At 49.7% G+C, this 24753-nt stretch overlaps 1 protein-coding gene across 3 annotated transcripts; it reads right to left on the reverse strand.

The window, feature by feature from the left end:
• Positions 1-10296: 10296 nt before the first annotated feature.
• Positions 10297-24332, reverse strand: PPCDC (phosphopantothenoylcysteine decarboxylase). Of its 3 annotated transcripts, none has more exons than XM_057368742.1 (6): positions 24244-24332; positions 22128-22294; positions 17725-17820; positions 15388-15516; positions 13469-13637; positions 10297-10918 (listed from the first exon to the last, which is right to left on the reverse strand). In XM_057368742.1, exons 2-6 carry the CDS (start codon positions 22278-22280, stop codon positions 10833-10835), a joined length of 633 nt encoding a protein of 210 aa, XP_057224725.1. In that variant the 5' UTR covers positions 22281-22294; positions 24244-24332; the 3' UTR covers positions 10297-10832. The 3 variants fall into 3 exon arrangements, with proteins under 3 accessions (XP_057224725.1, XP_057224724.1, XP_057224726.1); XM_057368741.1 differs by lacking the exon at positions 24244-24332 and adding an exon at positions 24063-24207; XM_057368743.1 differs by lacking the exons at positions 22128-22294; positions 24244-24332 and adding an exon at positions 15718-15791 and having other exon boundaries at positions 17725-17776.
• Between the last annotated feature and the right edge of the window lie 421 nt (positions 24333-24753).

The raw sequence follows: 24753 nt of genomic DNA on the forward strand, positions 1-24753 counted from the left end.
TGGATGGATGGATGGATGGATGGATGGATGGATGGATGGATGGATGGATGGATGGATGGATGGATGGATGGATGGATGGATGGATGGATGGATGATCAAAGGAGCAGCCAGCCCTGCAGATCTCCTCTCTGCTACCCAAGGCACGATTCACATCCCACATGCTGCTCCTCCAAGGAAGCAGAGGGAAACACCGAAACCTTCCTGTTACAGGAAAGCCCCAATTTCAACATGCAAACTGAGGGGCTGAGGTTGGGGTGCTGCACCCCTGGGACCTGGGAGCATCCATCCCAGTGTGGTTCCCCATCTCACCCAGTTCCTCCRAGCCAGGACCGGTAGGAGGAATGAAGCATGCCCTGCTCATATCCAGGTCATGGGAAAATCCCCTTGGCTGGGACAGAAGCAGAACATGCACATCACACACCCCAGAACCTCAAGCTGGCCTCTTCCCTTCTCTCCCATGGCAGCTCCAGCCTTCTTTTCCTTCTGAAACTCCCAGTTTGGCCTCTTTTGCGAACAGTTTTGGGGAATTTCACTCTTTCAGCTGGGAAGGACAAGCCCAGGTTTTTTGGTGCCCATCAAAGGAAAACATCTGCTTGGCAAACATAGCAAAGCCATTCATCACCTTCAGACACCTTTCTTCCCACGCAGCAATTTTCGGTGCCTGGAAAGGAAAATAACAATAAATGAGTGAAGCTCTTGGCTGCAGCATTCCTGGATGGGGCTGCTGGGCCTTCTCCAGCCTGCTGTAGGACAGGACACCCCACCAGCTGACAAAGCTGTCCTTTGCCATCCCTCTGTTACAGGGACACCRATTTTGGGGCTGACCCGCTGGTCCCTCAGCAGGGATTTTTTTGTGGAAACCCTCAGGAAAGAGGGCTGGGGATGAGGTGGTGCTGGGATCAGCCACACTGCAGATTCAGGGATGGTTTTGCCACTGAGGGAGTGAGGGACAGCTCAGTGAGAGGGGAGGGACAGCTGCTCAGGGCTGAAATGACCCTCTGCCCTGCTTCTCCCCATCCCAACTCCACATCCTCCTCACCTTGCAGCTGATGGAAACCTGTGAGGAGGTTTACTCCTGGCTGACTCTCCCTCAGGGATACCTCCTACCCTCTGATCCATGGCTGGACCAGCCCTTCCCACAGGGAACCACTCTTGGCCCCAGTTCAGCATCTGCCCCCAGGCTGGGGACTCCCCAGCCCCAGCTGGCAGCCAGCCTTGATGCCACCAAAGCTCCTGGGGACTTCCCAGGGCTTCCCAGCCTTTGGAAGGGCTCACATTGCATCAGCCAGGCTTGGAGGTGCTGCTCGGTGACACCCAGGGATCTCCTCCTCCTCCTCCTTCTCTCACTTTCAAAGCTTTTCCTGCTTTGCCTGTTCTCCAGAGGGATGTCAGATCTCCCTGGGGCACTCCCGGTGCCACTTGGATGGAGACCTCCTTGGATCAGATGCTAAGAAAACACAAATCCRTAAGTTTTTTGTCCTCAGGCAGGTAATTAGTGGCCTGGGCTTTGCCTGTGCCAAGCCAGTGGCTCTGCAAGACATGACAGGTCCTGGGTTTTCCAGACTTTTCATCAGCTGGCCAGTGGCATACATAAATCCCAGCCCAGGAAAATCCTGGATGAGCCTTCCCTGTTTTCCACAGTCCCCAAAACCAACACTTTCCCATCAAAGCTCGGCACCAGCAGAAGAGTTACGCTCAGTGCAGGGTCCCACCTCTCTGCAGAAGGTGATTCCCAGCTCACAAGTCCCCCTTGGACCTTCCAGCCCCRACAGGACTTTTCAGCCCCGGGCAATGATGAATTTTTGGAGAAGGCTCCCTTATGCAGAGTGGTCATCCCATCACCACATCCTGACACATTTTTTTCCCCAACACCCTGCAGCAAGAGGGGGAAAATTTGCCGTAGCCTTTGGTCCTCCCACCCCACCAAGCTTGGAGTTTCCCAGCTTCCTGACCTCCTTGCTGCTCCAAATATCTCATGTGGCTCAGTGGATGGCCAGTCCTGCTGGATTTGACTCTCAGGAACTGGGGAAGGCAGCACAGGATGGCCAGAACCAACCTCTCGGCCTCAAATCTTGGAGACATCATCACAGCTTGCAATGGTTTTACAATGGTGCCTTCCCTAAAACCTCCATCACATCCCCACAAAGCAGTGTGGGCAGCACCTGGGGAGGTCCTCAGTGTGTCAGCACTTCAAAGTCCAGGAAGAAAAACAAATCCCAAAGGATAAATCAGTAAAATTCTCCCAAATGTGGTTTTAATTATGGGAGGAAGGAGAGAAGAAAATGGGAGTGAGGAGAAGGAGGAGGGGCAGAGGCAGCTCTGATTTACCCCTCAGCAATGCATATTCATCTGCATCCAGCAAAGATTGAGAAATCAATTGATTACAGAAAAAAAAAAACAACCAAAAAAAGGATGTCAACACATTTGCAACCCAAAAACCCRTAAAAAAAGCCCCAAATTGCCACATTCGTGTGCTGACTCCCATCAGCTCCTCCCAAACACATGTGGCTGCCACTGACATTGGTTCCATGAGAGCCACGGGAGCTGTGAGGTCTTTTGGGGCCAACCCGCAGTGTTTTGGGGCCAACCCGAGGTGTTTTGGGGCCAATCTGCAGTGTTTTAGGGCCAACCCGAGGTGTTTTGGGGCCAACCTGAGGTGTTTTGGGGCCAACCCGCCTGTTCTGGAAACACTTTCCTCATTTAAAGGGCTGTGCCAGCTCATCTTGGGCACCATCCCCCATTTATCTTTGGCTTCCCCATCATCCCGAAGTTGCTCCTCCCAAGGTCATCCCACTGATCCATCTGGGTGGCTGCTCCTTATCACAGCTTCCCCTCTYCCCTCCAGGGATGCATGCCAGGCTGAGATAAGGATCCACTGGCACCAGGGAGGGGAGGGAATGAGGTTCACCCATCCTAGGATGAGGTGGAGTGGACCAGCTGCKATCAGGGCCAAAGAGCCCCAGGGCACCTCGAGCCCTTGGCCTGGAATGTGGAAAATTAACATAAACCCAGATAAAACCAAGAGAAAATTAACATAAACTCTATATACAGCCAAGAGAGGAGGGTGAGAGACAAGCTGTTGCACTTTTCCAGGTGTTTCCAAAGCTCTTCTTTCCAGAGCTGCATTGAGAGAAAATGGAGAAAACCGATTTTCCTCAAAATTCTGTGCAGAGAACCAAGACCGGGGGGTGGGGGGAAACCAAACCCACACCCGYGGTGTTTTGCAGCTCATCCTCTGCTCGGGAGAGAGGCAGCCTCAAATCCTGGCCCAGAGGGGTCCACCCCCATCATCTCCTGGTTTCCACAAGGGACAGGGAGATGTTGGCACGGCAGAACCTCACCTGGAGCAYCCCTGTGTGCCGTGGGAGGGTTTCTGGCCCGGGGGATGGGAAGGGGTCATGGGGAAGCACCGGGAGGAGCCGGAGCCCAAGGGCAGCCGGGTCGGGACGCGGCCGGCCGGGATTTTCAGCGGCTGAGTGAGCCAGCAAAGCAAACATGAGCAAAGAGCTCCCGAGTCATGTCAACAAACAACCAATTAACAGATAAATAAGTCTCCCAGGTACATAACCCTTCTATTTAAACATTCGGGGCCTGGAAAAGTTCCAGAGCATCTGACCCAACTTTGCCTGTGATCTCCCTGCCGAGCTCCTGCAGGATGAAAGGGGTTGGGTTTCAGGGAGTGATTTTTCTTCTGCCTTTCTCCCCACCTCATTACATTATCCTTTCTTTCTTGTGCTGGTTTAATTCTGAGGGAAAGCTCCCAAATGTTTCCTTCTTCATCCCCTTCTCRGCAGGGAGCAGGACCTGCCTCCATCCCCAATCCTGGAATAGGATTGACCACACTGACTCGTGAACTATGGGATTTAAGGCTGGTATAGAGGAAATGGGAATACAATGACCCAGCAGCATTAAAGGWGGAGAGGGAAGAGAAAAGCCAGGCTTTGAATGGAGGGCAGAGGAGAGAAACTTGGGGAAAGGTTTAGGGGAGAGGTTTTGGGAGAATGAGGATRCTCCTTCCACAAGAGGACAAGGCACAGATGCTCAGTGGGGCTGAACCCGATGGGTGTGTGGGAAGGGTGTTGATTTTACTGGGGTTTCTGTCCCCTGCAGCTCAGGGACCCTCAGTCAGCTCCCTCATTTTAACCCCACACRCTGCCAGGCCCCTCGCTCGCCCTGGGGCTGYCSTGAGCAGCTGCTCTGCTGATTCAGGACAGCGAGGGGCTCACCCCGCTGGCTTCAGCACAGCCTCTAATCCCAGGCTTAACTGTAAGCCCAGGTTTGGGGTCCCGCAGAGGACAGTAGTCACACAGCCCAGCCGAGGTCATGGCCGAGTTCCGCTGACTCTTTCCAGGGATGGGAGGGATGCACTGTTTTAATTAGCACYGTTAAATTGCTTACATCCACACACCTGCAGGATTTCGTTATCCAAAACTGAGCGTGGAGGCTGCATAGATAAGGAACAATTAGGGGAGCATGACTAATTATTTTTGGAGAAAGAAAAGCCTTGCTCGACACCAGGCTGGGAGCTTTCAACCCTCGGTGACAGGGTATCTTAAAATAGCTTTTACTGAGGTGCTCGATGTACCCAAACACCCCACCAGGTGTCCAGGCCCACATAAAATATCTGGGGACAGGGACAATGTATTTGGGAGTCTGCTCCTTGTTCACAGGCCAAACATGCAGATGTAACCCATGTGCCATGGGATGGAAAAGGGTGGAGAGGGGTGACACTGCTTGGATATATCTGCATCCAGGGAGTGGAGAGTTCCCAAAACTCAGCACATCGGGAAGGATGGGGATCCCCCAAATCCCACTATGCAGGGATGGTGCAGAAACCCCCAAACCTCACCATGCAGGGATATTGGGGAATCCCCCAAACCCCATCATGCTGAAATGCTGGGTGACCCCTCAAACCCCATTATGCAGGGATATTGGGGATCCCCCAAACCCCACCATGAAGAGATCCTCAGCAGTCCCCAAACTCCAAACTCCGATGGCACCTCCAGTGACACCAGCCCCACCCACCCYAGGGTGGAATTTATGAGCAAAGACAGGAAAAGAGTTTAAAATAGCTCAAAGCCAAGAAAACCAGCACAGACAGGGAAGTGAGAGCCCCAAAGATAGCACTCCCACTCTTTCACATCTGGGCTTTCAGTAATCACAGCTGCTTTCACTTCTCCTTTGCTCTCCGTCCATTCCTCTGCTACCGGGTTTTGGTTCCTCTCYGCTCCCCCGCCACCTTCCCCTTTTGGAGGCCAAGCCTTAAACCACTTCAGCTTTTATTTCCCTGGGGTGCTGCCAGTTCCCATGTCCCAGCTCCAGCAGCACAACACCCTCCGAGGAGCTGGGGATGTGCTGGCCATGGGAGGTGCCATCCTTTCCCTTGCAGTGTGGATGGGTGCTCTGGGGGAGGATGGATGCTGGGGCAGGGCAGGGAGACAAGGGTKAGGAGGAAGAACAGAGCAGCTGGAGCTCTCTTTCTCCATGGCTTTTCCCAGGCATTTGACTTCCAAAAAACCCCAGCAAACCCAACTATTTGATGACGATGATGATTTTTAAAGAGCCAGCACAGAAGGACGTGCCGGGCTTTGCCGGCTTTGCTTTGGCAGCGGAGTGCCGGTGAGTGCAAAACCTGACCCAGGGTCAATATTGACTTTCTGCTGAGGCAACTGGCAGGGCTCATGGGCTGGAGGCGTTTGGGTGCTCCAGCTGCACCCTGCCTGCACCCTACCAGCACCTCAGCAGGTTTTTCCCGGTGCCAAGAGCGATTTCCTAAGGATGGAAAAATGCTGCTGGAAATAACATCCACCCAGAGCATCTCAGAGCAGACTCACCCCGAGGGTGTGCAGGATGCTGATTCCCTGGGGATGCTGCAAGAGCAGGAGCTCCCCACCCTCAGGAAGGATATTCTGGAGGGGGAACAAGGGRCAGAGATCTGCCTGAGCCTGGGCACATCCCAGAGCTGGAATTCTCTCTGATGTTGGCTGTGTTGTCTCCTCATCAGCCAAATTTTGCTGCCTTTATTAAAGGGGCTGTGCTTGCCAGGATGGCAAACACGATGTGCTTGCACAGGGGGCAGCAGGAAACAGGTCAGGGCTTTCCCTGCCACCCTCATTCCCACCGGTGAAGAAAACCTCGGCTTCCCCAGCCACGTGCCCAGCAGCCACATGGTGCTGCCCAGCAGAGCGAGGGACAAGGGGACAATACTTCCCTCACTGCCACTCCTACAGGAGCTCGATTTGGGATGGCTGGGATGGCCCTGGAGAGGCTCCCAGACCCCACACCTGCTCCTTCTCCTCGGGGAAGCACAGCAGTGGTCTGGAGAGAGGCTGCAGCCCCGCGAGCACAGCAGGTCCGGTTGTAAATTACTCCCAGTTAGGGAATTTGTCTGACCCATATCGGTGGAGTTTTTCTGGAGCCATCCCATGGCCTCAGAGATGCAGTGGATTTGGGGGATAAGATCCCCTGCAGCAGGGATGGAAGGCTTTCAGCTATTTTTTCCTATTTTTTCAGGCACATGTTCTCATCTTGTCCCTTTTTACGCCCGATCCCTTCTCCCAGGGCTTTTGCCAGCTGCAGGCTGGGCTCTCTACCGGCCACATTCCTTCAGGTTGACGTGGCTTTTCTTTCCTCCCTCATCCTTATCACGCTGGAGTTCATGAATCATATTTCTCCAAAACCATAAACCACCCAAACACCCCAYGTAAATTGAGCGAGACAGAGCAGAGCCGGGCCCAGGGGCTCAGCTCTCCTGGGGAAAAGGCTCTTTCAGCCATCCCAGGAGCCATGGAGGAATAAACCCCCTTTATAAATCTTTTATYGCTGTGCTTGGCCCTCCCCCAGTTTGTCTTGGCGTTGGGAAGCCGGTGCTGCCTGTCCTGGCATGCTCACCCAGCGCTGGAAGCAGGATGTGGGGGGATTTTCTGGATAATCCTACAAACAGGGGGCATGAAGGGTTCCTGGGTTGCTCACCCCTCCACAGCTGGCAGTGGCCATCGATGGCTTGCCAGGGGCTGAATGCCATGGGACTGGGAACTGGGAGCACACCAGGCACTCTGATTTTARACTGAGGGGTCTTTGCAATCACACAGGATGGAGCCTGATTTTAAGCCTGATTTTAGGAGTCTCGGTGCAGAGCCCATTTCCCTTTAGGATCCCCAGAGCCTGTGGTCAGGAGCATATTCATTTCATCTTTGCTGTGATGACTAAAGTGACCTTTATTCCTCATCTCCCTGGACAGCACAAAGGTTTTTTGGTCATTCCATCCCCTTCATCCCGTTTTCCCCAGAGGGTCAGAAAAGTGAGGTACAACACCAAAGCCAGCATTCCCAGAGAAAAATCCCTGTCTCCACCTAAAGGACAACATGCGATCCCTTTAATAAACCCGCAGACAGGCTGACACATAGCAGAGAAAAATAAAACCCCAGAATGGGTGAGACCTAGMAGGGAACTGCCCCATGGGATTATTTCAGTCCCCTGTGCATCTCTGAGCATCCCARCTGCAGGGAATTCAAGCCTCTAATTAAGTCAATTGCTCCTGGAAACAAAATTTCAAGCACTCAGGGAGGCAGGTGGCCAGGGAAGGACACTGCACCTGCAAGTTTTAATTGGGAGGCTGCCCCACTGAAGCCAAGCTATCGGTGCTGCTGGTGCCAAGGAGTCTGTGCCCAGCTGTGCTGCGTCTTTTGGCACCACCTTATCACCAGCCAGGGTGATTCAGCTGCCTCCCAATATTTCCCAAGTCAGGAGGACTGGTGAGACAAAAAAATTAAGAAGCAATGGAAAGAAAAGCAAAACATGAGGGTAGATCTGCCCTCCATTGCTTTGGCTCATCTCCCTTTTTCACAAAACAACCCTGTTACTGCAATCTTACAGGAAGATTTGTGTCTCATGGTGCTGTTTTGAGTCCTGCCAGGATGAGGCAAGGAAAAAACCTCTGAACACCCCCAATTGTCACTGGCCACCACCGATCTGTCACCCCGTGGCCCTCCCCGGCCTGTCCCAGCGCCCAGCTCGGATGTGGTCGGGGAGCAAAGCCACATCCTGCCACCTCACGTGCTTTGGGGATCCCGAGTGGGCGGTGTCCCCGCTGCCAGGGGGGGCAGGTGCCAAATCCGGAGCCCTGGGGTGCAAAGCCACTGCACTGGGTGCACCATGGAGGCACCGCTGCTCAAAGTCCAAATATGGGGAGGTTTTTTCACTTTTTTACGTTTTTTTTTTCCCTGCTGCAGGCTCCCAGGATGGAGAGGCACATGAGATGACACAATTCCCATCCCAAGTCATATCTAGGGAGCCAACCTCTGATCAAAGCCAGATCAAAGCAGCATCATGGCATCTCCATCCTCCTCCAGTGCCCCCCGAATCCAAGCAGCAAAGGGATCCCAGAGTTTGGGATTGGGGGAGCTCCTGGAGACACAGGATGAGAGGCACATCCAAGCCCAGGAGAGGAGGTGAGCTGCTGCCTTCRCTGAGCTTTTGTCCCAGCTCTTTATCACTCCCAAGCCATGCTGAGAGAAACGTTTTAAGCAGGATGAATGAAATTGCAACGCAGCAGGATTCGTGGCGATGYTGCCGCGGTCATCCGAGAGTTTCATGGGAAAGTGAAACAAAAAATCAGCGTGTGGCTTAAAAAGAAGAGCTGAAGGAAAATAAAAAAGCTCATGGGAAGTGTCTCAGGGCTCCCCTGTGAACCTGAGTCACACACAGAGCTGTGAGGGATGGAGGTGAAAGCCTGAATGCTGTGAGGGATCCAACCCTCAGCATCTCCTGTGGTTCTCACTGCTAAGGAAAGCCTAGCAATGCCAATACCCGAGCTGGCACAGAGCCCTGCTTTGGAATCGGGTCTTTCATCAACCCCCCAAGCCTGATCCTAGGAAAACACTGTCCCAAAGTCACCTCCTAAGGCAGACAGGGCTTTCCCCAGCTCCATTCCTGCTCCTTTCCCCCATGGAGCAGCTCCTACCCTAAGGCTGCTGCACCTCCCTGGCCATGGGTGGGGACCTGTGCCAGTGCCAGGCTGGAAGCTGCTCCTGACTCCAGGGAGGAACTTAACTGTTTCTTCTATTTGCCCTAAAGGAAAGGTGGTTTGAGCACGGGTTTATCCCAGTCTGGAATGCTATCACAAYCTGCTTCCAATTAAAAAATCACAGCAATGACACAGAGGATCATTTGTCAACATTTCTGGAGCAGCTTAAGGCAGCAAAGCAGGCTTTGAAGAGAGGAAGGCTCTTATCAGGGASGGATGGTGTTTTGTCCTGGGATGGGAGAGCTCTGTTGGATTTTCTGRTCAGGGACCAGGAGGGATAAACAACTCCAGCCACACGAGAGACCCGAGAGACCCGTGGCAGAGCCCCAAGGACGAGTGTCAGCTCTAACAGCCAAAACACACATTTCTCTGGGAGCAGGAGAAACATTCACCATCAAAACAAACCAGGAACCATCCCTTCCACTGCCAATGAGCTTAAGGTAAGGTCCTGTGCGAGGCTGAGAGCCTTCACCATGTAAGAATGCAAGCAAATGATGCAGGTCCCTCCATAAATCCTGGCAAAATGCAAAGGTCACAGCCACAACACCACTGTGTGAGCCCCAGCCTCTGCTCACACCAAGATCCCTCTCAGCAGCTTTGACTCCCTGGATCTGTGTCAGTGGCAGAGCCAAAATGGGGAAAGTTCAGAGGTTTTGTTTGTGTGGGATGGGCAAGTCAAGCAAACGTAACCCGGTGACCTCTTCCCTCGTGCACAGCAGGCTGGAGGTTTCCCCCATGGGCAGGACGCACATGCTGTACCCAAGGCCTTAAATTTGTTTGGGTTTAGTCAAAAAAGAATTCTGTGGGTCAGCAGTGCTCTGCTAAAGCAGCATGTTCCACAGCTCCCACTCCCCTCAGGAGTCAGATCGTGTTCCCCAGGAAAGGCTGGACTGGGGGAGCCTGGTCTGGCCCRCAAGGGCACAGGATTTCCCAATTTATTCATTCCTGGCAGTTAGTTTTCAAGCTGAAAAGGTCATCAAAGGGGAATTTTGACTTCATTCCCTTGGGAAACACCCCCACCCTTGGCTTTCCATGAGGGCCCAGCCTGTTCATTTCCTGACTGGGACACCCAGATGGGCAGGAGGCACTTGGGAAGGAGGYTGGTATTTGCATCCCACTCCAGACAACAGCTACAGAAGGGAAAAAGGACTGGAGAGCTCCTTYCAGGCAATTTTCTCTCTGTATCAGATAAAAAACCATAAGCAGACACAACAACTTAGCCAAGATATTGGGTGGGAACACCTCCCAAAGCAGTTACAAAAGACAATTCCTCTGGGGCAGGATTAAAAACTCTTCTTTATTAAGTCCTCGGACAGAAAACATTTTTGACAGTGACTCCTGCTGGGAAYGTGCAGCCAGCACAGCTTTGAACAGCAGGAATGGTCCAGAAGACACTTGCTGGAAGGAGCTGGAAATGCCCCATCACCAGAGATTTCAGGGTTTTTTTCTCTCTAGAACCACTGGAGCTCAACACCTTCTTCTGTATCCCACCCTGAACGGAGCACGTGTGAAGCACTGAGGGCTGAGCAGCCTTGGGAACGTTACTCCCTCCCTGCAAGATACCACAGGGTTTTCCACACAAAAGCAGCACATTCTTGGCTCTGGTTTTGCAAAGTCTGTGGTGAGGTACCACATTTCAGTTTGRCACCAGCTGGAAGACAACCGTTGGCTCATTCTGTTGAAGATTTCAGGTATGATTTAAAGGTATGCATGCCATGGGTAYCAGGGCAGCCCAGCCTGGCTTCCTGCTGGGTTTATCTCCAAACCATCAGGAAGGCACAAAACCACCATTTACATGCCAAAAACATCAGCTCTGCCTTGGCATATCCCGTTCTTCAAGGATCCTTTTAACTCTTTCCACGATGGTCCAMACTTCTGCCATGGCACCTCGGCCTGCAGGGCGAGAGCAAAACCACTTTGTGAAATCCGGGGTGAGRGCAAAACTGTCCCAAAAAAATGTGTCTGGAGCAAAATTCCCTATTTCACCTCATTTCTGCAGGGTAAACATGTTTTTTTAGTATATTTTTTTATATCCATATATCATTCCCATGACCTTCATTAAAGRAAGCTGTCCTGGATTCCCACCAGCCCGAATTTTGGGAGCAACTCTTGGAGAAAGCCAAGTGCTGGACAGAACAAAATGGAAAGGCTTTTCCTCTCAGCCTGGCTATCAGCCAGATGAACATCTCATCTACACTGTGTTGCTGCTTCCCTTTGAAATAGTTTTTAAATTCAGGTTCAGAATTTTAAAGGCAGAGATGATTAAAWCGCCTTGTGTGCTGAACTCAGCACTGGAAAMTGAGGACATTCACTCTTCTAATTTSCTTGGAGCTGAGGAAAGATGCTTCTCCCACAGGCATTTGTCTCCTTGGGAAGATTCTCTTGATATTTTGTCCTGCTTGCTAATAGCTCTCATAATCTAAAATACCTGCCTTATTGCTCAGCAGAAATTAGTTCTGGGAGGCATTGTTTTCTTTTTTTTTTCAGATCTGTAAATCTCAGAAGGTTTGGAGCATCCTGTGGACAACCTGCAGGCAGATTTGAACCCTTCATCTCTCCTAACTTCAGAGAGAAGGGCTGCACCTGACAAGAGATATTCCCTGACTGCCTCTGCATGGTTTGACAGAGCTACGCCCTTCTAGAACACTTCCAAAGCCTGCCCTCTTCCTCCACCACTCAATTCTTCAGCACCTCTTGCAATTCACAGCTGGATTTTTAGATTTAGCAAAGAAAACTCTCAGARGTGCCTACAGGTGGAAATCTCCCAGTGTGCCAGGCTCTAGAAATCCAGACAAGCAGAATGAAGATAATGGCAGTATGGAAACTACCCAAGCAAGGAACTCAATTTGTTATTCTAACTCTTTTTTAACTGGACTTKGTCTAAACCCACCCATTTACTAAGRTAYTAGTATTATTAACCAGGTAAAACTTGATGGCAGCGAGGATCTGCTGCATTTTAGGTAAGACCCAACCACACGGGGGTGAGGAAGAGAAACCTCCTAGAGAAAAACAAACCACAAAGTCAACAGACAAAACTGGKGCAAACGGAACGTCTCCTGCACCAGATGTGTGACCTTTTGCTACATGCAGCCTGTATGGAAACCAGGGAAACCCCGGCGTGGATGAAAGCCACAAAACCAAAACGAGCCTGGAAGAAGCTATGGGGTGAAAAGGCCTGAGAAAAGGGGAAGGGGTGAAAACAAACCCGTTGTGGAGACTGGGTCTTCAGAGAGATGGAATACATTAGTGTCCTGCCATAATCTCTCTACAAACTGCCAAGAAAATCCTGGTGTTTGCTAACAGGAAAATCTTGTTGTGAATTGACTCACAAGCACAAGTGGAGTCAAGTGAGATGAGGCTACTCCTGCCATCCCTCCATCCCTCTCCTCCAAGCTTCTTCAAGATTTTGGTCTCAYAGCTGAGACAGCTGAGCTGGATATGAAGAAATTTGATGTAATCATGTGTAAAATCCCAGTGGAAAAATAATCATCCCAGATATTTCAACTGATGCCTGAGTTACTTGACTACACTTACCTAATTGTAAATATTTCTCAGTTTTCAGCTCCAAAAATACAAATTTTAGAGGCATTGCACCTACCCAAGGATTCCAAAACTAAGCCAGGTCTAGAGTTGAACTACGAAGGATATTTTAACATCCTGACTTTGCTACAGATTGCTTATTGAAGTGACAGGGTGGTTACAATCCTGCTGGAGTTGTTACACAAAAATAGCTGCTATGGCTGGAACTGGGAGTAATTTTACAAAGATTTGCCCAATAAAATTTTAATAAAAATGCAAATCCATTCATCCAAATGGCTTGTATCAAAACCCTTCCCAAAAGTCAAAACACCACCATTAAAAGCAGCTCCTAAAACTCAAATGAGACCATTATTTCTTAGCACTGCAAGCTCAGTGTATTGAATCTGAACTTCCTCCACGCCCTTCTTTCACTTCACATAACTTTGGTGTCAAAACACCAAATCAAAACTTGTTTGGGAAGCTAAAAAGTAACCCAGGCAACAACAACAAATGTTACATATGTGTCCAGCTACACCCCCAGCCACATCTGCAAAGGGCTTTTCTCACTGTCTGTTCTCAGGGACAAGATTTCATCCCAATGACGGAGTTGASGAACTGAGGGAAGATGAAAACAGCCCCCAGTCCTAGCAGAGGGCTAAGTCAGGACACCTAAATCCCAGGCTGATAACACTCACCACAGAACCTTCCCTCTCTTTGATCTCTCTCTCCCTGAATGAGCATTTCTGTTCAATAACAGGCTCCTCTGAAAGCTCTTAAGACTACTTAAAAATTAATGAAGATAATACAGGGCAAAGCTTCAGCTTGTTTGGCAGTTCGACATCTCCAYGGCCACACAGCAAAAGGCAGCACATCCCTGCAGGATGAGGGCAGGGAAAGGGACAGGAGCCACAGGAAAGGACTGACCTTCATCCCCACACACGAGTTTCTTCACCACACAGGGGATCTCGCTGTAGCCAAAGCCCTTGAGCTGCTCCACCTGCCGAGCTGTGATGGGATGCTCCCACATGGCCGTGTTCATGGCCGGGCAGAAGAGCAGGGGTTTGCTCAGGTCCCACGCGCGGATCACACAGGTCTGCRGGAGAAGCCAAGAGAGGGCTCAGATTTCCTCGTTCCTTCCCATCCCTTTGCCCATAGAAGTGCCTTTCCAGCCTGGGTGTCATTTCAAAGCCTCAATCTGTCAGTGCAGCTGGACTAACCCATGGGCTGAGACTCATTTGTGTCACTAATTCCAGCCAAGCTYGTCTCTGACAGGCAGGAAAGATGGGGGAGGCATCATCAGGACAGAGGATAAATCCCACCCTGCTCCAGGCTGGAGCAAACCAAGCTGGAACAGGACAGACTGTGTGGGAGACAGAGAAGCTGAGAGGTGGCCACTTATCAGCTGCAGAGAAATCCCTGGGGCAAAGCTTCAGATAAGCCAGCTGCGAAGCTAAACAYTGGAAGTTGGCCATGAGCCCTCCTGCAATGATTTGGAGACTATGGATGCCAATTTGCAGAATTTGGATGCCAACTGGATGCAGAACTCCCCACAAGGGAAGCACTGCTGCTTCCAGGATACAAGCAGAGGGAAACACGAGCACATCTGGGCTGCAGCAGGAGATGCTGGCAGATTACAAACYACCTGGCAGTTCCTGTGTGCCACAGGGAATCAAATCTGACTCCTCAGCGTTTCCAGATAACACCTCATCCCCGTGGAAAGAGAAATGCTGGTTGATCTCAGTGCAAGTGATCAGGTTCTTCAGGCCTTGCAGCATTTAAGTCAAACAAAGGAGTTTCCAAGGAGCAGCTCAGATTGCGGAGTCCTTACAGGAACTCTGTCCCATCCTTTTTTATAATCTGTGACTTGAACCCCTCCCAGCACAAGCAAATCGGCTGGAGTCCATTCTCAACTGCCAACCAGCACCTCCAGCATTCACTTTCCTTTCCTGGAGCTGCCTCTTCCCTTCACAAGGCTCTCTAAAAAGACTGCCAGGAGTGTGTGAAGCCATGCATCCCTGACATCCTTCCTGAGCTCTTCTCTCTGCTAAACCAACGCACCTACAAGGGACATAGAAGGACAACACTTTCCTTGTGCCTCCCACACCTCTTTCTGGCTTCTCTCAGATCCCCAGTGATCTGCTCTGGGTGGATTTTGTTCATTTGTAGGAGCTTCATAGCGAAAGGCTGTAGGTCATGTAGATCTGCAGCTTCCTGATACCTTTTGTGTGGTTGTTGTCAGGCCACAAAACATTCAGCCCTGCTGAAGGTCCCCAGCACCCAAGGAAGTAGCACGCTCTCTTTTAATACACTTTCTGATTAGCCTGAAGAGCCTCAAGAGCACTTTAAATACCAAAAAAACCAAGCCTGAACAAGCAAAATACCCTGTAGCTGAGACTGRGAGGTAAGAGGGCATGTAAGTCTGAGCTGTGTTACGTGAGAGAGGTGGTGAAGTAGCAGGAAGTAAACAGTTTTATCTGATCTCACAGGTGTCTTTCCAGATTGCATTGAAAAAACATAGAACTCAAAAGAGAGTGACTGTGTGTTTGTGTGTACGAATGACAGAGAGGGTGGAGGCAGAAAGAAATGCCACCCGTCAGAAAAAGCAGAGAAAACACAAAACAAGGACTGGGAAATAAGAGACTGACAGAGYTGAGGAGTGGGAAGGGACATAGGTCAGGGAAGAAAAGCAAAGACCAGGGGGAAGAGAAAATGAGCAGATGAAGTGGCAGCAGGTCATGCAAATCTCACTGCTGGTGATGCTGCAGAAGCACGAGTCTTCATGAAGGCAAGACCAGGCAGCACTGAGGGATGGCAGCAGAGGCAGGCAGAGCTCACTTACTCACCAGCAGGTTGTCACAAATGCCATTGGCAACCTTTGCCAGCGTGTTGGCATCCAGAGGTGCCACCACCATGAGGTCAGCCCAGCGCCGGAGCTCGATGTGCAGGACGGGGTCCGAGCGGCCCTTCCAMAGCTGCGGGGGAGACAAGGTGGGCAGCACAAACCCACACACCTCAGCAATCCCACCTCAGAAAACAATTCCCATGTTTCCAGGGCACAGGTAAGGCATGGCAGCAGATCAGGAGATGGGGCCCCCACAAAGACAATTCACACATCTGACAACCACAGGTTTCAACTCAGAGAAATATCTGTCCCCATCCACAGCATCCCTTACCTTTGGAGTTACTCCTAAGAGCTCCATCCTACAGCCAGCTGAAGCCAGGCAGGCCCAAAACAGTGGCACATTTCCTGAGGAACCGAGTGATTTACAAGCTTGAAATTGAAATGAAGCTGCCCACTGGTTTCTCACAAGTTACAGACCCCTAACTGAACAAGTCACTTTTAATTAGGATGCACAACCCTACTCATAGCAGCAAAGGAAACCCTCCCAAGCACTGCAGGGAGCAGTGTCCTGTTGGCTTTCTCCAGGATGAATGAGGCTTCGCCAGCTGAGCACTTCCTTCCTCTCTTGGCTCGTAGAATCACAGAATGGTTTGGGCTGGGAAGGTCCTTAAAGCTCACCTTATTCCACCCCCTCCCAAGGGCAGAGACACCAYATTCTAAGGTCCATTCAGCCTAGCCTTGAACACTTCCAGGAATGGGGCAGCCACAGCTTCTCCTTGACGTATTCACTCTTGAGTGAATATTTCTGTTGTCTCTAAAGCCCTGAATTGCTCAAGAGAACCCTGCTGGTCTAAAGAGCTCAGTTAACCAGGAAAGAGTCCTGAGAAGCAGCAAACTGCATCARGTGCTTATTCCCCAGAGGACACCCAGCCACAGACCAGCACAGGGTGCATCAGGGCCACAAACTGCTCCTTCTCTGAGTCACGGGAAGCCACAATAAAAAGGCAGCATCCGGAAAGCCCGGGCTTCCTGAACACCTTTCCCACCTCCTCCACAAAGTTCTGTTTTTTCTTGTAGTTCTATTGCCAGGGTGAARTATCTCATGAAGACAGGCTGTCGCAGCGAGTCCAGAGGAGGCCATCAGAGGGATGGAACACCTCTCCTGTGAGGAAAGGCTGAGAGAATTTGGATTGTKCAGCCTGGAGAAGAGAAGGCTTAAGGATGACCCAATTGTATCCTTGCAGTGCCTGAAGGAGCCAGCAAGATGGAGGGGGACTATTTACAAGGGCCTGGAGTGACAGGACAAAGCGGGGATGGCTCTCAACTGACCAAAGGCACAGTGAGATGAGATTTTGGAAGAAATTCTTCCCTGTGAGGGAAGGAAATAAATTCTTCCTTCCTGCCCAGAGAAGCTGTGGCTGCCCCATCCCTGGAAGTGTCCAAGACCAGGATGGAGCACCCTGGAATAGTGGGAAGTGTCCCTGCCCATGGCAGGGGATAGAACTGGATGAGCTTTAAGGTGCCTTCCCACCCAAACCATTCTGTGATCGTTTCCCACCACAAGGGCTCAGTGTCTGCTCTCCAGTGTGCCAGCACAAATCAAAGCCTGACCTGCACCCCTTCTATCACCCAACTGGGGGCTCCTCAGAAACAACTGTAGCATCCTGGGATCCAGTAGGTCTCCACCAATCCCTAAGGCCAGCCAGAAAGTTTTCTGGCTGCTGCCACTGACATGTTTCATCCACTTCAAAGTGATACTCATGTGTGAGGGCACTGGCAGGAGCCGGGGTAAAGAGAGATCACCTTGTGCTCAGATCTGTATTGCAAAGCAGGGACGAAATGTATGGAAAAACGAATCTTGATGCTTATACAACAAACCTCTTCATACTCAAGGACTCTCAAACTGTGCCAGTAAAACTGCAGGCAGCAGAAAAAGCCATTTCACGGGGTGCAGAGATGTTCCCAGYCCTGACAGCTGAGCTAGGGAGAATGAAGCTGCTGCCTGCGTGACAAGAATGACTCATGACAAGCACCAAACATGCTCATCGTAGCTCTGCAGTGGCTGTTTGACATTTCCTGACACTTCTCACAGAGCCCTGAGCCTAAGGTGGGGAGAGAACACTGCCACCCTCCCTGCCCACTGCAGGCGAAAATCCTCCAATCCATCAGGGCAGCCTCTCTCTCCCTCCTCAATCACAGCAYGTTCTTCAAAAGCCACATTCCAAACATACGTTACTAGACCAAGGAGGGAGTTTTGGCTCAGGTTTAAAAAGGAACTCAGTGTGGTTTCTTGCAAGGAAAACTTCGAGGAATGCTTCTATTTGCAAGAACAACTCACCTGCCACTCCTCTTCGTCACCATAGAGGGTCACAGGAATCTCCTGGGCATTGAAGAAATGTTTTGCTCTCTCAGTAGTGACCACCTGTACCTCAAGCTAAGCAGAAAGGAAAATACCACTGGTTAGACTTGAGGACAATTCTGAAAGTTTTGTGGCTTCTCGGGGGGCCTCCCCTCTTCACAGCTGCCTCCACAGGAGCCAGAGACTCATTTCATGTCAAACTAAAGYAGGCAGGTCCTCACCTGCCAAGCAAAGGGGAAAACCTCTGTAAGTATTTTCATRGCACAGGGCTTCTGTGCAGCAAACCAATGGTTTCCACAAAGAGAGACTGAGTGAAAGAAAGGACTGAGGGCTCTCTCTGAAATCTTAGATAAACCTGCAGAGTGACTGGAATCTTCATTTATTGGTTTCCATTGGAGAAACTCTATCCTATCCCTCAGATATTTATCTGCCATACACACTTACAAAAGGTGCTAAGGTGAATCTTTCATTTCCTCCTGCAGAAATTTGCACAAGTGGTAAAAGGGGGGTTTTCCCTCATTTCTGTGTCCTGTAGCTCTGATAAATGGTGCCTGCTCCAGTAACCAGCTCCTGCCACAGGCAGTGAACCAGAGGTGCCCTGCACATACCAGGATCAGGCAGTGTCCAAGTGGTCCTGCATGCCCCGACTGCCCACGCAGGATGTGGAACTGAATTTCCAGCTGTAACTCCTCCCAAGCACGTTCCTTAAACCAGTCAACAGGCAGGCTACTGCATGGATGGAGCACTCTGAACACTGCYAATGAGGAAGATGAACCTCAGGCTGCTGATGACAGTGAAAAATATTCCTATTCCATGGTATTGGGCACGGCCTGCTCCTTCCAGCAGCTCACAGAACCCACCATACAGTTCTGCTGATTYGACAGTGAGATGGGGAGAAACCAGCCCCAACAACAGCTCCTTCCTGCTGGAACACTTGTGCCTTGAGGTGGAAAACTGATGAGGCACTCGATGCGGGCACTCCTTGCCACAACCAACTGCTGGAAACCTCCAAGCTCTAAGAAGGTGTCTGCAACAGCAGTATTGATGTGACAGTACATTAACCCAGCTCTCAACACCACTTACTCCACTGGGAATGGGGCAGTGCTGCTTCCTTGCATCCTACTGTGACTGGAATAACAGCTGGGAGCAGTGGAAAATCCCAGCCTCAGCATAMTGTGGTCACTGGTAATTTTCCCTGTTTTCTGAAGGAAAAGTCACGGGATAATACAGCAGCAGAAGACAAATTTTTGGTACTTTAGGTTTGCTTTTTTGTCTCCTAAATGTCTGTTCTGCAAGTGCCCCTGACTTGGAATCACAGGTGTTTGCAGTGTTTCTGAGTGTGAAGATCACACTCACAGGCATGAACTGACTCTATTATTTCCACGCTAATCTCACCCCTGAGGAAGCTGCTCGAGCCCAGCAGCGACACCCACAAAGGCGTTATCACCGCTCCGCTGCGCCGCAGGCCTTGGGTGAGGTGCTAACCTCAGCCTCCAAGACAAYATTTATTTGGAGGGTTTAAAGAGCACTGTGCAGTTCGAAGGAGGATGTCTGCTCTCTGAGATGGTACCATTTGAAAAAAAAAATTATTTCTTCCAAGCATAAGRCCAGGACTAGAGAAGAGCTCTGGCTATTCAGCACTGAATCCAACCATTCCAGATCAGAACATTCCAGAGGGATGGTCAAGGAGACTGAGTGGTGAAATCCCACCAGCCCCCAAGAAAGTTGTTCTGTGAGTTAAATATTCTCCCCAATAAGGTTTTCTGCTGGGGTGGGCTCCTGGTTCCCTCGTTCTCAAGTCCTTCAAGTCCCTTCGGCTACACTGCAAAGAGATCAGTGTCCTCAAGATCACTTCAGCCTACACAGTTTATTCTTTCTRTTTTCCTGGCACACCCTGTGTTTGCCTGTGGGTATCTTAAACAGCAARGGCAGTCTGGCCACACTCAAACTCCCTCACTGGAGACAGTTTAGATTAGTTAGAGGTCTTTAGCTTAAGCCAAATATCCAAAACAAACTTTACCACAAACTGCTCTCCTGTGTTCAGGCAACACTGTTGGTCCCTGATAGAGGATCCTCCTGGCACAGCCCTTCCTGCTCAGGTTAAGGAGGTGAATGTGATTATTTTTTAATGCTTTGTAGTTCTGAGAGCGAAATTTTTACAGCCAGCCCGAGCACAAGAGAATGAGCAGCTCCTCTGTGAAATGGCACTTACAAGCTGAGGCARGTGCACAAAGAAGTGACAGGGTGATTTAAACCTGAAGTCCAAGTGACATCCTGGAGCTTCAMGAGCAAAACATCTTTCCCACACTAAAGTTTGTCCTCGCCTTTTTATCAGAGGATCACAGACTGATTTGGACTGGAAAGGAAATTAAAGGTGTTTCAGTTCCACTCCTGCTATGGCAGGGACACCTTCCACTATCCTAGGGTGCTCCAAGACCCGCCTTGGACATTTCCAGGTATGGGGCAGCCACAGCTGCTCTGGGCAAACTCTGCCAGGGCCTCAGCACCCTCACAGGGAAGAATTTATTCCCAATATCCCATCCAACCCTGCCCGCCGGCTATGGGAAACCATTCCCCCTGTTCTGTCACTCCAGGCCGTTGTCCCAAGTCTCTCTCGGGCTCTCTTGGAGCCCCTTTAGGCACTGGAAGAGGCTCTCAGGCTTTCTAAAGTCCATTACTAACCAATATCCTACCARTATGATTTGTGTCCTTGTGTTCCTGCCCAGATATTGAAAAACTCTAAAAATCAGGTGAGTTAGATGATGAGACACAGCTGTCTGCTCCCACACCAGGTGCCAAGGGCAACAACCTGCTGCCATCTGAATTTCCCAGATCCACAAAGGTAAGTTAAGCAAAAGGCAGCAGTGAGCTGCAGTCACATCCACTGGCACCCCCGAGGAGGTGTTAAAGTTTAATGAGCAGCAAAATCACTCTGCCAAGTCATTCACCGCAGATCATTTCAGAAAAAACATCCATTTACACTAACCACTCTGGCTGCAAGCCTGTGACCACATCTCCTCTGGCAYAAAAGCCCTTCCTCTTTTCCTACCCTGTTTGCTTTGTAAAGCTTTGCTCCCAGCAGTAAAGAAATTGATGCAAYAGCTTTGTGCAGGACTCAACAAATCCAATGGGAAAGTTACACTGACTCAGCAGGCCTTGAAATCACAGKAAATCAATAACTTTGATTATTAAATTGTTAAAAACTCCTGGATGTGTCACTTTGKTTTTTTCTGCCCTAAAACCAGGGGCCACAAAGTCTGCAGGGATGTTACTGGATGTTACTCTGGGCCTGTACAGAGAGTCTGAGTCCAGCTGTCTGCAGCTTTTAATTATGAAACAAACACTCAGAAAGAGGGAAAGAGTTTGACCCACATTCCTACCATGGGTCATCTGCATTCTGCCTGTCTCCTGCACACAAGSATGTTCCAAGCTCCAGGAGAAAAAGAAAATGGACAAGAGCCAAGTTAATCCAAGAGGGAGAGGATGAGAAGATCCCTATCTCTGGCTCTGGGTTGGTCACCTCATTCCCTGGTGTCATTTTTCTTTGTCCTTCTTACTTCAGGCTGGGACCTTTSACCTCATTAATCAAGTCAGGTCAAGTCATAAATTAACTGAGGTCTCACTTTGCAACCCATGCCTCATTTCTAGTACTCTCCCCAGCTTGGATATCAAGAGCAACCAGATAAACCAGCACCTCTTCTGCCTCTACTCAATGTACACACAAGGTAAAGCCTCCCAGATTACCCCAAAGGACATTAATGAAGCAACCTAAGCAATAAATCTGCAGATTAAAGTGAACCCTCTTGCCCCTACCAGTCTTTTATTTTCACKGTTACAAAATATTTCCTCAATTTCWAAAACCTGTAAGTTTTCTGTTTAACTTTATTCTGCCACAGAGCACATTTCCCTCCCTGAGCAGGCACCAGTGGCCTCTGCTGGGCACCTCTGTTACTCCAGACAGCAAATAGCAAAAAAATACTACACAGACACATATAGCAGTTTGTGWTTTCTATTTTTGGTTTGACAAGGTCTGTTTTCCCTTTCTGGGTCAGATAACTGCATTTACATTTGCAACATCCACATCCCACTCATGGAAAACTGCAATATCCTGAAGATTTCATATTTCAGAAGCACCACCTCTGTCTGCAACCACATTTGATAACTTGACTGACAAAGACAAATTCTAGAAAAAAAAATATCCAAAGCAAAAACCTTTTCAAGTATGAAATAATAGGGAAAAAAAAATTTAAAGCAGCAGGAATCCTCCTCCCAGAAATTTCTAAACTAAAGGGCCCCCAAGGAGGAACTTTTCATTTCAGTAGAAGCCACATGATCTCTCCTCAAAACCACGGTAACTCCAGCTTTACAACAGCTTCACTCACCCCAGGGATTTTCAGCAATTCTGCAACGAGCAGGGGCAGCTTCAGSGCAGCCACGCTTCCAGTCACTCCCACCAGGACATGGAATTTTTTCTGTGGCACAGATGAGCTGTTTCCTGCAGGAATCCCTGATTCTGGCAGGGAGATGGGCTCCATGCTCCAATCAAACTCTGCAGGCACAGAAAAACACAGACACTGAGCTAACACTGCCTTCAAGCACAGCAGGGCTCCAACCCCACCACATTCTCAAGGGCACAGATCTGATCCTGGACCCAGAATCATCCAGAACACTCATCCCACAAAGCTTTCAAGCACCAGCAGAACTTTAGGGACAGCCTTAAGGGCAGACTTATTTAATTACAATTTTCTCTCAGATACTGGCAAACAGACCCTAAAACTTGAGCAAACAGGCCACAAAAGTGCCCTGGTAAAGGTCGTGCCCTCCAAAATTAAGACTCTCACATGTTGAACATGGTGCAGAATTTAGGACAGATAAATACATTTGGGATAAAATTCTACAYCAAGTTCTGTAAAGATACACAACCCCCTGCTGAGTTGCTTTCCTTTTGAGCTCTCTGGTGATTCATAAATGCASAGAGATGTCTTAATAATTAAAAATGTGGGGCCTCACTGCACGCACAACCATCTTATGTCTTACTCTGTTCCTAAATATTCCAGCAGCACTACAAATCACCAACTGTAATTCAGGTCTCCCACCTCCCCTTGGCTTCCCTGTGCTGCTGCCACACTGATAAAAATCAGAAATTAATGTTTCAGTGAGGAAATYGTTAGAATTAACACAAATACCTCAAATATCATTAATTAATCAAAAAGTAAATACATCTCTTGAGAAAAACACTGCATTCAGTAAAGTTTGTTCCATTTTAATGATGTTGTTATTCAAGCTAAATAGCCTGGAATCACTGTGGTGGAAAGAAGATGGACATGTTTAGGCTGCCCTGATTTTTGTGGAGTTTTGGGGCTGGACAACCCAGAGAGAGGGATTTCACAGGATCACAGAATGGTTTTGGTTGGAAGGGACCTTAAAGATCACCCAGCCCCACCCCTTCCACTGTCCCAGGTTGTTCCAAATCCCATCCAACCCGGCCTTGGACACTTGCAGGGATCCAGGGGCCTCCCTCCCCTTCCTCCCAGGGAAGGATTTCTTCCCAAAATCCCATCTAACCCTCGCATCACTCCAAGGATGATCCAGCAGCAGATTAATTGGGACTCTTCATGGCTGTGCAGCARTCCCATGGAATTCTGACCCCCTCACCCAGCACAAACAGCCCTCCTAACCCTTCACAAACCAGCACCACCTCCTTTTTCCACACTCTGCTCAGAATTGTGTTTAATTCCAACCCCAAAGGTTTCTCAGTGTGTTTATAAAATACCTCRCCAGGATAAAAGGCCAATTTCAGCTCTGCTGATTAGCAAGGGTAATTAAGAAATGAGGAAATGCAGCAGCACATCGACTGGCAGATTTTAATGCTACCACCACAGCTCACATATTTATCCATATCTAATTAAAATCAGAAAATTATTATTACTTATAAATTAAAATTATTATCTACTTAAAGCATCCTTAGGATGTTTCCAAAACTTCCCCTGYGATTCCTAAATGACAATTAATTCTGCCAAAGCATCCACAAATTAAAGCCTGAGGATTAAATCCTAAATTTTTAAGGAGGAAACTTACAAAATGCTTATAAATTATAATGTAATGATAAAAAAAAATTATAGAATTACAGAATTATTATTAAAATGGTAAAGCGGTAAAAAAAATTAAAATTGTACTAATTAAAACATAATGGCAATAACAGCAAAATAGGGGTAAAAATCATAAAATAATGGCAAAGGATAATAATAAAAGCTCCATATATAATAATGTATGTAATAGAACSATTAAAAAAGTGCTGGGCCGCGCTTTCCTCTTACCCAAACGCAGCTGTGGGGAAGCACCCACCAGCAAACACATTAATTAACTGGCCCTTAAGGATTAACTAAATCGACTTTTAATGCGGTAGTGATGCTGACAACGGCTCCAAAGGAGCGTACGATACGACAGCACCGAGAAACCCCAGGGGCTCCCAAAACGTAACAAAGAGCGCTCCAATACCGGTCGAGGCAGGGCCGGGAGGGCCGCGGGCCCCGAGCTTGGGCCGCACGGTCCGTGAGGGAGCGGGGAATGACCCACAGCCGGGCCGGAAACCGGGGGGGTGATGGGAGAGGGTGCGCGCACGGCGCTGATTGGTGCGGGCAGCCCTCACCCACGGCGCTGATTGGTGGGTCTGCTCCCGCCCACGGCGCTGATTGGTGGGTCTGCTCCCGCCCCAGGCGCTGATTGGTGCGCGCCAGCCGCACCCACGGCGCTGATTGGTGCGGGCAGCGTGCGCGCCGGGCGGGAGGAAGGGCTGTCATGGCGGTCCCTCACGGCCCGTCCCTCGGTCATGGCGGTTGCGCTGCCGGCCGGGAGGGTTCTGCGCCCCTCGGTGCCCCAGTCAGGATCTTGCCAAGGGCAGGCGGGTGGCTTCAGGSTGTTCAGGAAGTTGTCTTAAGGGATTTTGGCTCGTGGCAAGGTTTTGGAACGTAACAAAGGGCAACAAAAGTCGGTCTAGAAGGCGTGTGG

The sequence above is a fragment of the Malurus melanocephalus genome, unplaced genomic scaffold (genome assembly GCF_030028575.1).
Source record: "Malurus melanocephalus ecotype Western Australia unplaced genomic scaffold, MMel_1.1 scaffold_96, whole genome shotgun sequence".
Taxonomy (NCBI): Eukaryota; Metazoa; Chordata; class Aves; order Passeriformes; family Maluridae; genus Malurus; species Malurus melanocephalus.